Genomic DNA, 12467 nt, shown 5'->3' on the forward strand with positions numbered 1-12467 from the left:
ATTCCTAACATAATATCTGAATACATCTGAGGCACGTAGTAAGTACAAAAAGACATTTGGGTGATTTAGAGCGAACACATTTTGTATGTTTTCTTGTCATGCTAGCATTATGGGTGGTGCTGTAAACCAGCCTGAAACATTACATTACATTACATGTTACTTGTTATACGCTTTTATCCAAAGCGACTTACATACTCAATACTGTGGACAATCCCCACAGGAGCAATTTGGGGTGAAGTGTCTTGTTCAGGGACACAGCGACATGCTGACTGCAGTAGGGTTTGAACCTGTGCTCCCCTGATACGAACACCAATGCACTAGTCCACTACTACACCACACGCCTCCTGGGAAACATCCCAGCAACAATTGATGGATTGCCATGAAATCCTCATGTCATCAGCCTTATTTTACGCTTGTGTTTAGTTTTGTTTAGAATAAATGCTATCATGCTAAAATAAGAATTTATAAAAATGTACCTGTTGCATTGAGCTAAAAAGCTTACTGTGCTTAGTGCAGCCTTAAAATGCAATTAGCATGGCAGTAAATCTGTATAAGTATACAGCCTATCAGTAGCCTACAGAATAATTAATCAACCATATAACTTGTAAGTGTATGAAAAGAAAATATACACCTCAGAAAGCTTACAAATAACTACATAAAAATTAGCTGAAAAAGGAGCCTATACTCTTTGAATCCTGACAGATTCTTCTAGTGATACTAAATGAAAAAATTGCACTAAATTAATCCTGACAGACTACTCTATTGTTTCAAGTCATGTATTTGTATTCACACCTTATTCAGATGTATTTCCTCCTAATTAGGTGATGTCTGATTACTTATTTACTTACTTAAAATCATACTGTCTATGCTTGAGATGCTGTGTAGTCCTGCCCCCCTCCCCCGTCTCCCAGTTTGGTATGGTCCTCGCTCCAGCGGCGCTTCCAATCCCCGGTCTGAAGGGCTCATTTATTCCTGCTCTGCTCTCAAAGTAACGCAGCACAAAAGTCCCGACGCTCTGTGTCTCTGAAGCACCTGAAGAGGACCTGAAAGAGCGCAAAGCTGGACCGCTACACAATGACCATGTACAAGGGGAAGCGTCGCAACCATAGATGTAAGTTAAAACAGAATATTTAGGGCTACGTTGTGCGCGCGAGGACATTTTCTTTATGCTGATGTCGCGCGATACAAGTTTCAAATATTGAGCCGTGCTTAATGTTTTTCAAGATGCATCCGGTTCGCTTTAAACTGCGTGGGTTAGGGTTAGGGCCACATTTCTATTAAACACAGGCACAGTTTCAGCCAAAGTTAAAGGTTAAACCACCGCTATTTGTCTGGCGCGTGAACGCTTTGTCTTTGTCTGTAATGTAACACATTTTGTAGGATCTTGTATTTGACAAACAGTAAATCCTGCTGCCCGTTTTACTGTTTAGTCTTTGAATCAATATCCTAGTTTGAGAAGGCATCCTTGCATATGCACTGTTGTAATATCCATTCTGCTCTTGTTGGCATTGGCATACATATTAATGAGATGTGTCGACTCATCAAAGTTGATGATGGAAACTGTAATTTAAGGTATTTAAAATGTTAATGTCAATTCTAATAAAGTCCTGCTGGTGCTTTGCAAAAACTTTACATAATCGTTCTGTAGTGAATACACAGTTTGGTATGCAAATCATTATTTCACTCCATGTTTCTGCTGATGTTAAGGTCTGAATCCATGCAACAATGGTGTTGCTAAAAAAATAGAGGTGGGGTAATAATTGGTCCCTTCAGTTATACATTGACAAAAGATTAATCAAATCTCTTATCTGGAAAAAAATGTCCATCATTACCTAGTTTCTTCCTAGATTGTGAGACCGAAACAATTTTACGATGGTCTCAGGGCAATTATGACATCATTTTTTTCTGATGTTTTATAAACGAAATTGGGATACGAATAATCAATAGATTGAGGACATAATCAGCTAATTAACTTGTATAATAATGACAGAATAATTTCATGCAAACATATGACTGTGTTATACCAATGGGTATGGTAACAAAACCTGGAGTTTAAAGCCTGTTGCACTGAACAGTTTATTGTTAAAATATTATGGGTATTCACTAATAACCAGCTGGTTAGTGCACACTCAACGGAAGAGAGCAATAGAGGTTTAGGACGGTTTGTGGTCTACATGTGTGTGTCTTAGAAGATACTTTGTTTTCTTCTCAGCAGAGAAAATGCAAAACTACATTGTGCACTGCATAGGCTATAAATAAGTCGCATTGCATGAATTTCGTGATGGTATATAGACTGCTTGGTATATAGACAAGATGGGAGGACAATTTGGACTCAGAGCACAGAAGAGTCACTGTCAAGAGACCAGGTCAAAGAGCAGTGATAGGCTGGTATAAAGCCAATTAACGGGCGTATTGGCTGGTGAAGACGTTCCTGAATCTATCTCTATTAGGAAGGAGAGTGCTGCTGCGGGTCCAAATCCCTGCTGTACGTTTAGAAATAGATAAACCTGTGAAGTGTGTACAAGCTGCAACATTACCATATGGTGCTGTGGAGTCTGATGCATGCGGACGATAGACGGTAAATCGTTGATGAGAAAACTGCATTTATGTTGTTGTGTCCTTAGGTGCACTTCTAACCAAGGTGATACAAATGGCCTCCTTTCAACACAGCTTACCTCAGGCACCTTGGCATCACCCCTTCAATGGCTTCTTTTTGCTATCAGTTAGTGTGAGATTTCATCAGCATACACTGCAGACTCAGCCATGATGGATGTGTGAGTAACGTATAACTGAGAAGATGTTTGTGTAGGTGTAACTCTTAGGATGACTTACACTACAGCAATTCATTATTTCTTCCAATGCACCAGCAGCTATTCTTTTCAAAATAGGCTTAACAGTGGTGCATAGATTTAAACAAATACAAGCTTTAACAAACAGTATTGGTTCCCTAATTAGAAAGTCAGGTGAAGATATCTCTTCTATTGTTGTTGCGCTTTGAGCAGTTAATACCCGTTGGAAAATTCATCTTTCGTGCCTTGGCTTTGTTCTTTTATCTAAAGGTGGACCCTAAGCCTGCGTGCATGTTTATGATGTTGCCTGTTGTGTTTAATTAAATCAGGAAAGAAAACGTCTCTTTTTCTCATGAGCCTGAGCTAGAACTTGCGTATTTGAGTCCATTAATATTTAAGATTTTGCAGCTCAGGAATCTTCACAGATCAAATGGGGTTAGTGCCGTGTCCCTGTGTGTGTGTGTGTGTGTGTTATTCCCTCGTCTGTGTACAGTATGTGGATTTACGATTTCTACTTCAAGCATAGCAATACTTTGAACCTTGCTAGTGCAAATGGAAATTGATCAATCGTACGGAATCTTCCTTTTTCGACACACGCTCTTTAGACTTTTCTCTGCAGTGTTTTTTATTTCCATCAGGGCCTCCTTCTTTCAGTTGCAATTCCTGTCGTGATTGAAAGCTGCAGCGCATGACACATGAATGTGTCTTTCTGTGCTGCGGATGTTCGTTTGTGGCTCTATTTGTGTGCTGCTGGTGGTGGAAGGAGGCGGGGGTGGGGGCACAGGGGGCAGGCTGTTACATTTTCTGTCAAATGTCCTCCGCGTATCTTAAGCCATGTGTCAAGGGCAGTCATGGTTGCATGTCTGTGGGTTTTTTCGACTAGATTTCGTTTCAGTTTAGCTCGATTTCCCCCAAATGTTCAGTTTGCGTGTCTACAGGAACCAAGGAACACAAATCTGTGTCTGCTGCTCTGCTTCTCTTGAATAAATCACAAGCTTTTACAGAATATAACCCGTTCCAGATACTTTAGTTGCTGCTCAAGATGCAGTTGTTACACTTTCAAAAATACAACAGCTGTGCTTTTATGCTTTGCCTTTTTTTTCTGACCTGGACAGACACAATCCAATATGTCCTGGAAATGTGATTTTATCTGTCAGAAATGACCTAATGAGACTCCTCGGAAGATGGACGATGATGAAATAATGTGACAGAGTTGTCACAAGATGTCGCTCCCCCGCCCCCCCCCCCCGCCCCCCCCCCCCCCCCCCCCCCTCTCCCACCAGCAGCTCCTCTGTTTGGGCTGTTGCCAGGGGAAGTGCCAATCAGTGTGAAATAAAGACAAGCTTTCAGTGACACACACACACACACACACACGCACACACTGCAATCTGCACATTCACAGATAAAACACCAGCAATCGTAAGCCAACAACACCTTTTTATCCATACTGCTGTGTGCAATAAGCTCTTTGGGGAAGAAATGGTGCATAATGGCAGGTTCTTCTTTTTTTGTGTCTTATCGTGAAGGAGCAGATTATTTAGAGCAACAGGCAAAATCTACAGATACAACTATAGCAGTTTGAATATGTTGAGGTCTGTCATGGAAAGCAGAACAAGATGATTACAGAACTTAACATCTTGCTCTGTCTTTCCTTCTATTATCGCACTCGTCTCTCACCTATGCAGGGATGTTTAAAATAGGCAAGAAGAAAATGGCATCACATTTTCATAAGCCAGCATAATGCCTGCCATATTCCTTTCAATCAGTAATTCCCTTTAATTCCTTGTTTGAATGAAATATAAATGTCTTAAGCATGATGTCTGAAAGACCTTCTGCTGTACGTCAAAGACACACTGTTTTTGCAGTGAGGAAAGTCGACGGTGATTATTAACGTGATTGATTCTCAGAGGAAAATCTTCTCAATGTGAGTGCGTCTGACTGCTAGGTGTTTGTTTTCACGCCTCGCTTCCCACCGATAAGCTTCCCCCAGCGGGACCGTGTTCATCCGCCCGAACGCCCCGACCGTCCGCTTTCTGCAGAGCATCATTGTTGGCTGGCGTGAGACAGCTGGCTGGGCGCTACAGGTCACACTGAGAGGATGTGATCTCAAACCGATGCCACGCCTTTATCTGTTCTGCCGAGGAGCGGGGGGGATTATGAGCTGATCCCCCTCGGACTTAGGGCCATGCAGCCTCAAAGAGGCAGCGAGGAGGAGAGGCAGACTGAAAGCCACACTCGTGTGTTTACAGAGAGAGAGATGCTCCAGTTCTGTAATGGGATGTTCACTGAGATGTTGCAGTGGAATATAATAAAAATAGTACTTTGGAGGACTAAGTAGGATGTGATTTTTGAGGAAATGGTTGTGTTGCCAAGCCAGCGAATAGCATGTGTTTGGAAAATTCCAACAACATAGAAGTAAATAAAATGTAATCTGCTGCTTATAATTGATCATTAGTTATTTATGTATGTCATTTTCAAACCAAGAATCGGTCATTTCAGAAGCCCAAATGGTAAAATGTGTTGGTTTTCTTCGTTTTCTATGATTTTCAGCTAAATATATTTTGGTTGTGGACTGTTGGTTGGACATAAAAAGGAATTTGGAGATGTCAAATTAAGTGATTTTCTGATATGTACAGTAATGTGCCAATTTAATAATAAGCAAAGAATGTCTAATGGGCTGTGCATAGTTTCATTAATTGAAGCCCTCAAAGAAAAACTATTTTAAGTTAGTTTGGAAACCATTAGTGAATCTTTGAAGCCGAAATGCCAATCATCTGCTGAGTTTAAAGCTCAAATTGGAATCAGTGTTCTGTTTTCTTTCATTTTGTGAATTAAATCTCAACTCTGGGTTTCAGACTTGTCTGTCAGAACAAGCAATTTGGAAACTTCACTTGGGATTCAGGAACTTGTGATTGGCATTTGTACGAGTTGTCTTTTCTTTCTTGCAGGCTTTTAGAGGAATAAACATTTTAATTTACTTTTTGAGTGGGGATGAAGGATGTGTGAGGTCTGATTCAGCGTGGAGCCGGAAGATCCACTGTGAATGGCATCATTTATTTTAAACCCCCTCTGAGATTATTTGGAAATCTGACACTTAAGATGTCAATTCACCTGCAATATGGCCTTCTATCAGAGAAGCAAGAAGATGAAAGGAGTATCTGGAGTGCCTCACCTGCAGGTCATGATGAACAGCTCTGGGTATAAGATGCAGAAACTCCTTCATCTCAATCCACTTGCCTTCCTCCCTGACAGGTCCAGATTCACAATTCAGCGAGGAGTTGGTGTCAAATACAACCAAGCTGAAGATAAAGCGGAGACGAATTTCCCACATCCCTACCTGTCCTCTCGGCACGTCCATCACCTGCTTTTTTCCGTTCCTTCCTTCCCTTCCTTTTTTTTTGTCTCATTTTTGTCTCATTTTTGTCTCCCGCTGAGAAGCAATTTGCATGATTTGTTACTTTGTTCAATTAATTAGGACGTTGGGGAGATTGTTTCCAGAGTTTCTCCCTCCATGAGGAGATGATCGGCAGCTCTCTCCTGCTTCCTCGTTCTTCCTCTGCCTTTAATGTTTATCTCATGAAATAGACAGTTGGTGAATGCGTGGAGAGGAATGGAATAAAATAAAACACTAAAATACTGGCTGGTACTGAGTTCTCATAAAGGGAGAATTGCTGCGATTCTCTGATTTATTTAATTGTGTATTGAACCTAATCTGATGGTGGGACAAAACAAGCTATTACGGAGACTTTTCAAACGTATTATTGGCTCTTTTGCATTCCTTTTATATGATTTTTTTAATAGATTAATCAACAAAGAAAACAACACTTGCAATGTGGAGTTAACAGACTATGCTTGTGCAGTGAAGCCAACTGTACTGTATATGTTCTGCATTAAGTAGAGTAATCCATTGTGAAAAATGCTGCACACAATTAATTACAAGTTCGGATTCTGCTAATAATAAAATGCAGCGACTGAGACACAGCCTTGTATCTTAGGAAAAGGGAAAAGGGATATTTGGAGCTCCATGCACCAGTGTGTTGTCGCTTGTGTCACCTTGAAAGTTGTTTCATATGGAGGCGGAATAAATGGCTCGGAATCTTAATTGTAAACTTAGTCTTGCAGTACTTTGCAAAGTGTAATCCGTGATGCAAAAAATGAATTTACAAAGTAATAATGTGATTTCTCATATCACTGTGCCTCTATTAACACGTTAGAGTAAGCGCAGGTGATTGGGGTAACATACAATTATCAAAGTATGTTTAATATACTGCTGCAACTCAAAACTAATTGATCTGTTAACCGTTTCTTTGTTTAATCTATCAACCTTTCTAGCATAAAATACAGAATATAGTGAAAATGCCCATTGTAATGACCAATCTGATATTTTTAATAGCTTTTTTGAATGCAACCAAAAGCCACAAACTGTAGTTTATTCAGCATAATATCAGTTCATTGCTAATTATTTTCTGTTGAAGCGGACAAATTCATTAACTGACTTATCGTTAAAGCTCTAATGTGTTTTTACATCAAAACAATTGATATACTTTCTAATAGTTGAAGTATCCAGACAAGAATCTAACCAAATGTTTACCTCATCAGATTGATGCCAAAACCTAATAAAATATCCACATTTCCAGAAATCTGTTCATCGTTCATTTGCAACTCCTACTGGACTAACACCTGTACAATCAAAGTGTTAAAGTGATGCGTCTTCTCGCGGTAAATATCCACGTAGCTTGAAATGAATTAAATGGAATGGGCCATGTAATGAGTTTCAGAGTCGTGCCTTTAATTGATGCTTCAATAATTCCACGTTTAAATAGAAAAATGTAGACACACACCACTTAACCTTGAACCTGTGTCCCGGTTGTACTCAATAGCTCCATTTGATATTATATTTTTCAAAGGTTTTCGAGAAGAGCACCTTTTCATATGCAGATAGCCCTCTGTCTCCATGCCATTCCCCATGTAATTAGACAGCAGCCATCCACAGTGTTGGCCGGCTGCGAATGTCCTTTGATGAGAGTGGTTAAAAAAAGCTGTGTGCTGGTGTTGAGAGGAGGGGGGAGGGGGTAAATGCAGTTTGAATGGACAGCACAACCTTGAAGCCTTGTTTAACAGCTAATGTCTAAAAGTAAATGCCTGGGATTTAGGATTCAAAATCGAGGGAAGATCAACTGTGAACGGCATATTGAGATTTTGAGGGAATCTGTCAATAGAGTAGTCAATTGATAACATGGATTAACACCTACTATATGGCCTTTATCAGATCAAAAGCAAACATGAAAGGCATATCCCCAGTCAAGTTTGGAGGAGTTCCCTCACCTGATCCATTCTCTTCCCTTCTTTTCAGTCTCTTTGCTTATGTTTCTCCCACTAATGAGACATTTGCATAACAATGAAAGGGGCAAGACATCGGGGAAATGATTCTTCCACAAAGAACTGATCGGTATCTCCCACTGCGTACTGCTCAATCTTTTTTTTTCTCTGCTTACTTTTTGGTTTTCTTTCATTATATTCTCCTCTCCTCACAAAGAGAAAAGTGACAAATGTGTTGTGGAGCCATCGACTCTGGTCTCTGGAGAATTCCCCCCGTTTTTTGGAAAAGGAAAGGGCACATTTCTCATTCCTCGAAGGTCTGAGTTTATTGCAGTCAATCACCATGGTCGCTGTGCTGCACGTCTGCGATATCAATCAAAAAGGAGACCTCAAAGCTTTTTAGGTTATCAATGGAGGGAATTATTTTCGTACCTTGATGGCCAAAAGGTGTTTCCGGTAATCAACACTGCCCTTCAAATAACATTTTGCAGGTGTTGTCTCTTTTGACTATACTATTACAACACATCATAAAATCTGTTAATATATCGGTTTATGTCATGGCCCTCAGTTATGCTATTGAGCACAACTGTGTTTCTTAGAATACATGCTTTTTCAATCAGTTTGGGATTGTGACCCATGAGCCTTAGTCACCGTTGCCTTGACCACTGCTATGGATTAAAGCCAGAGGAGGCTGGCAAATTTAGAATGCTGGAAAACAGCAATTTTTTCCAAATTCATCCAAATTGAACCCATAATCTGTCATTTAATATACAGTAATAAACAGTGTATGAGAATTTCTCAAGAACTATTGGATGGATTGCATTAGAATTTAGTTTAGGCCTCCATGGTTCCCAAGGTAATTCCAATTATTAATATTATGGCTTATTAGCAAAAAATAAATAAATGCAGGAAAAATGGATGCCAAAAATACTTATAATGAAGGTATATCAAACATATCATATCTTGTCAGGACACATTTCACAAACTCTGACATAGTTTTTAAATAATGTTTGTGTCATAGTTGGTGTTATTTTAATTTGCCTTGGTGTGAGAGCGTAGCACCAAATGTCTGCTCTAGATGTTAATTGTTTTGAGCTTGTATTTATGAATTAGTAATGACGTTTGGCGGTTTTTATCTTGAATATGATTGACTACATTTATGGACGTGACTTGCAAGGTGTCTACAATAGTTTTAATGATCTGTTTTGAAAGCAAAGCCTGTGCAAAATGAGCTATTGAAAGCTGAGTGATTGAATTGTCATTATTCCAATAGCACAGAGTGATGACTGATGAGAAGAGCATCTTGCAAACTAAAAAGATTTTTCACAAATCTGCCAATCCTCCAGCACTCTAACAAAGAGGTTCTTTGGCTGAAATTATACAATCTATCTGTCTCTCTTTCTCTCTGACCGGTGCTTGTTAGCTTACCCCCTGAAGCTACGAGCTATTAGCTTGTTTTATCTCCTCTGATTGTGAGAGGAAGAGAAAAGGAAGAGCGTAGAAACTGAGAGTGAGAGACGGAAAGATTACAGTCAGCAGGTGTTTGTGGCAGCTCGGAGTGGTTCAATCATTCTCCTTCCAGTAATATAAGGTATTTTCCTGTTCCCTGCATTCTGGGGTACTTTCCAATCCCAGTGAGTTCCCCGCAATATGTTGCCATATGGCCCTGCTTTATTCAAAAGCCTAGACTTCCATTACTCGACTGTTATTCATCCCTCGCTGAAGGAGGGGGAGAAATAAGACTTGTGAAGCTTTTCCATGTCGGCACAGGTGTGGAATAGAAAAGACCCCACAGGTGATGTTCAGAAATGAAATGTCTCATAATGAGCTTCCTCTGAGACACAGGAAGAAGTATGGGATGTGAGAGAGAGTGACGGATCTTGTGCGAGGGGAATGGAAGGTGAGAAAGCGAGGGAGAAAGAGATGTTGAGGGATGGGTTGAGGCCGACGGCAGATCAGGCAGCACGAGAAGTCGGAGGGAGACAGAGATGTAAGGCAACAAATGAGGCCAATAAAACACATGGGCAGGCTGCTTCGGGGAGTCACGGATCCTTGTTTTCCTGACAGAGGAACACAAGTCTGTCCTCAGTGATTACTTACGCTCTGTGCCTTTTTTCTTTCCACGGCAATTTACCTCCATAACCTTTTCTCTCCCACGGTTTCTGAGCCAATAACAGTCGCGCCTTACATATTTATTCAGTGTTGTGTTTGTTCAGTATCTATATACAGACAGACAACAGCCCTCTCTGAGAGATAGAACAAGTCAATAGCATATCTATAAATAATTTCACGGCTGCAAAATACAAATTGCATCATGTGTATGCTCGCGCAGCAGGTCGAGTCCTTTTGGTTTTTCTGCAACACACCTTATATGCCCCTTTCACACCGGCGCTTTTCCAGCTCCTGCTCGGAGCTGGAGCTGGAAAAGTGCCGGTTTTTCCTGTTCACACCGCAGCGGCGGCGCGTCATAGCTCCGGAATGCGGTTCACTTCCAGCTCCAAAAAATTGTCGGTCCAGAGGCAAGAGCTTCGAAGCTATGACGCGGCGTCGCTTACGTCTCTTACGTCGAGGCGTGCAGGAAACCTTACTTTGACCATCCGTTCGCTGTTATTGATCATTGTGGAGATACATGGGCTGTACAGGTTGTCATGTCCGACTATCACAAGTAGAATCATAATGAAAAAAACGGCTTAGCAAGTAGTCAGTTTAGCTTCGGTTGCTATGCTAACAGCACCCATGTTATACCAGAGAAACTTTCATTACAGCATTGTGATGCCAAACAGCGTCAATTCAGACTGACACACATTCACTTAAGGGGAACTGGGGATATGTATCAGCTGCTTGTGTGACAGTCAGACAGTGAATACTTTAGAGCCGTGTGAGCTAACCCGGAGCTAACGGGAGAATAAACTCCCGTGGAAGTGCAGCCAGCACTGCAGCGGTCGGTAAATGCCGCTGAAACACATTAATAAACAATGAACCACGGCACTCTGGAGAAAAGTATAAGGTTGGAGAAGTCGTTATTTAATTTAATCTGGCTTCGTATGATTAAAAGCAACACGATCATCGACCCGACGCAGTCCCCGGCCCGTTGTTGTTGTGGGAGGAAAATCAGCGACGTAAACTGTGACGTCATGACGCAGCAGCGGCAGCTCTGGGCAGTGTGAACAGAGCGGGAGCTGAAAAGGGAAACCGGAGCTGAACCAGAAAAGCTCTCGCTAGGAGCTAGAAAGGGAAAAGCGCTGGTGTGAAAGCCGCAATAGAGCCGCTTTGTTCAGCACCACGGACAGCTCCGACCCAACCAATGGTACAGGAAAGAGGAGGATAATTGAGTAAAGCACACAAATGTGGTCCCTAACCCTGGGTACATCTCATTCATATCAAACGCAGCCTTTAGTGCTGCACAGATACACAATGTTCTGCTAAAAGCTGCATCAGAGGTAATCATTACCAGCATAGCAGTTAGTTCCTCCAATGCCGTTTATACAAATGGAATTAAAGATATTATGTGCACAGTATGTGTTTTATACACTCCATCTTTTTCTGATAGAACCCCCTCTGAAGTAGTGTGCCACAGTTTTTGTGATGGTCATTATTATGTGCAACAATGCCTTTGGTTACAAACCAAAACACTAAGAAGTGATATTTCTGAATGTTTTTCGATTGATTTCTGAATGTTTTTTTAGTAGACTACAGTTTAAACCAAGAAAACCAACCGTTTTGGATTTCAATTGATAGGTTTGACAGACAAACACAACCAAAACATAATCATGTCTTCGTTTTAGAGATCTATCAAGCAAGAATGCCAAATATTCGCCAGTTTCTGCTGCTAACCAATATTAAATAGACTAGACTATAATTTATTGATCCAAAAAAAAAAAAGACAGATTTAACAGTCAGAAATAATCTTTAGTTGCAGTCTGGATTGACGTCTAGACTAATTATAATTACTTTATGAGCAGCTTTTTAGCTCTACATTGAACTTTTACCCTGCCGAAAAATGTGGTATCGATCGTTTGAGTGGACTGAACTCTTAAACCAGACACATCCTGACAGCCTCAGTCAAAGTCTGCAAAAGCTCTCCTCTGCTAGATGCACTAGCTGGACAGAATACCAATGATTTGGCTCAACAGAGAACCCATAAAGTAACACTGACTCTGGTCTGAAAACAGCATCTGGGGTCAGGGATTTTTAGAAATCGCTTGAGGTTTTGGATGCCAATTATATTTTTGCTCGATTGGTATGGGCTAATTAAAGGGTTGGTCTAAATTAGTTTTACCAGGCTGTAAACATGTTCTTTTCTGGTGTTAAGTTGGGTATTTTAGCATAGGGGTCTAGGGGGATTGACTTGCTTCAACG

General features: G+C 40.8%; 1 protein-coding gene across 6 annotated transcripts in view; it reads left to right on the forward strand.

The window, feature by feature from the left end:
• Positions 1-12467, forward strand: part of LOC117494595 (RNA-binding Raly-like protein) — a 109054-nt gene that overhangs the window by 79695 nt on the left and 16892 nt on the right. Inside the window, exon 1 of one of the 6 annotated variants that reach the window (XM_034145561.1) lies at positions 944-1111. The exons of the other annotated variants lie outside the window; for them this stretch is intronic. Within the exon in view, the coding sequence (XP_034001452.1) occupies positions 1075-1111 (37 nt within the window). The 5' untranslated portion in view covers positions 944-1074. Of the gene's footprint in view, positions 1-943; positions 1112-12467 lie in introns of those variants that run through there. 6 annotated transcript variants of the gene reach the window in all.

Source organism: Trematomus bernacchii, unplaced genomic scaffold, assembly GCF_902827165.1.
Source record: "Trematomus bernacchii unplaced genomic scaffold, fTreBer1.1, whole genome shotgun sequence".
Lineage (NCBI taxonomy): Eukaryota > Metazoa > Chordata > Actinopteri > Perciformes > Nototheniidae > Trematomus > Trematomus bernacchii.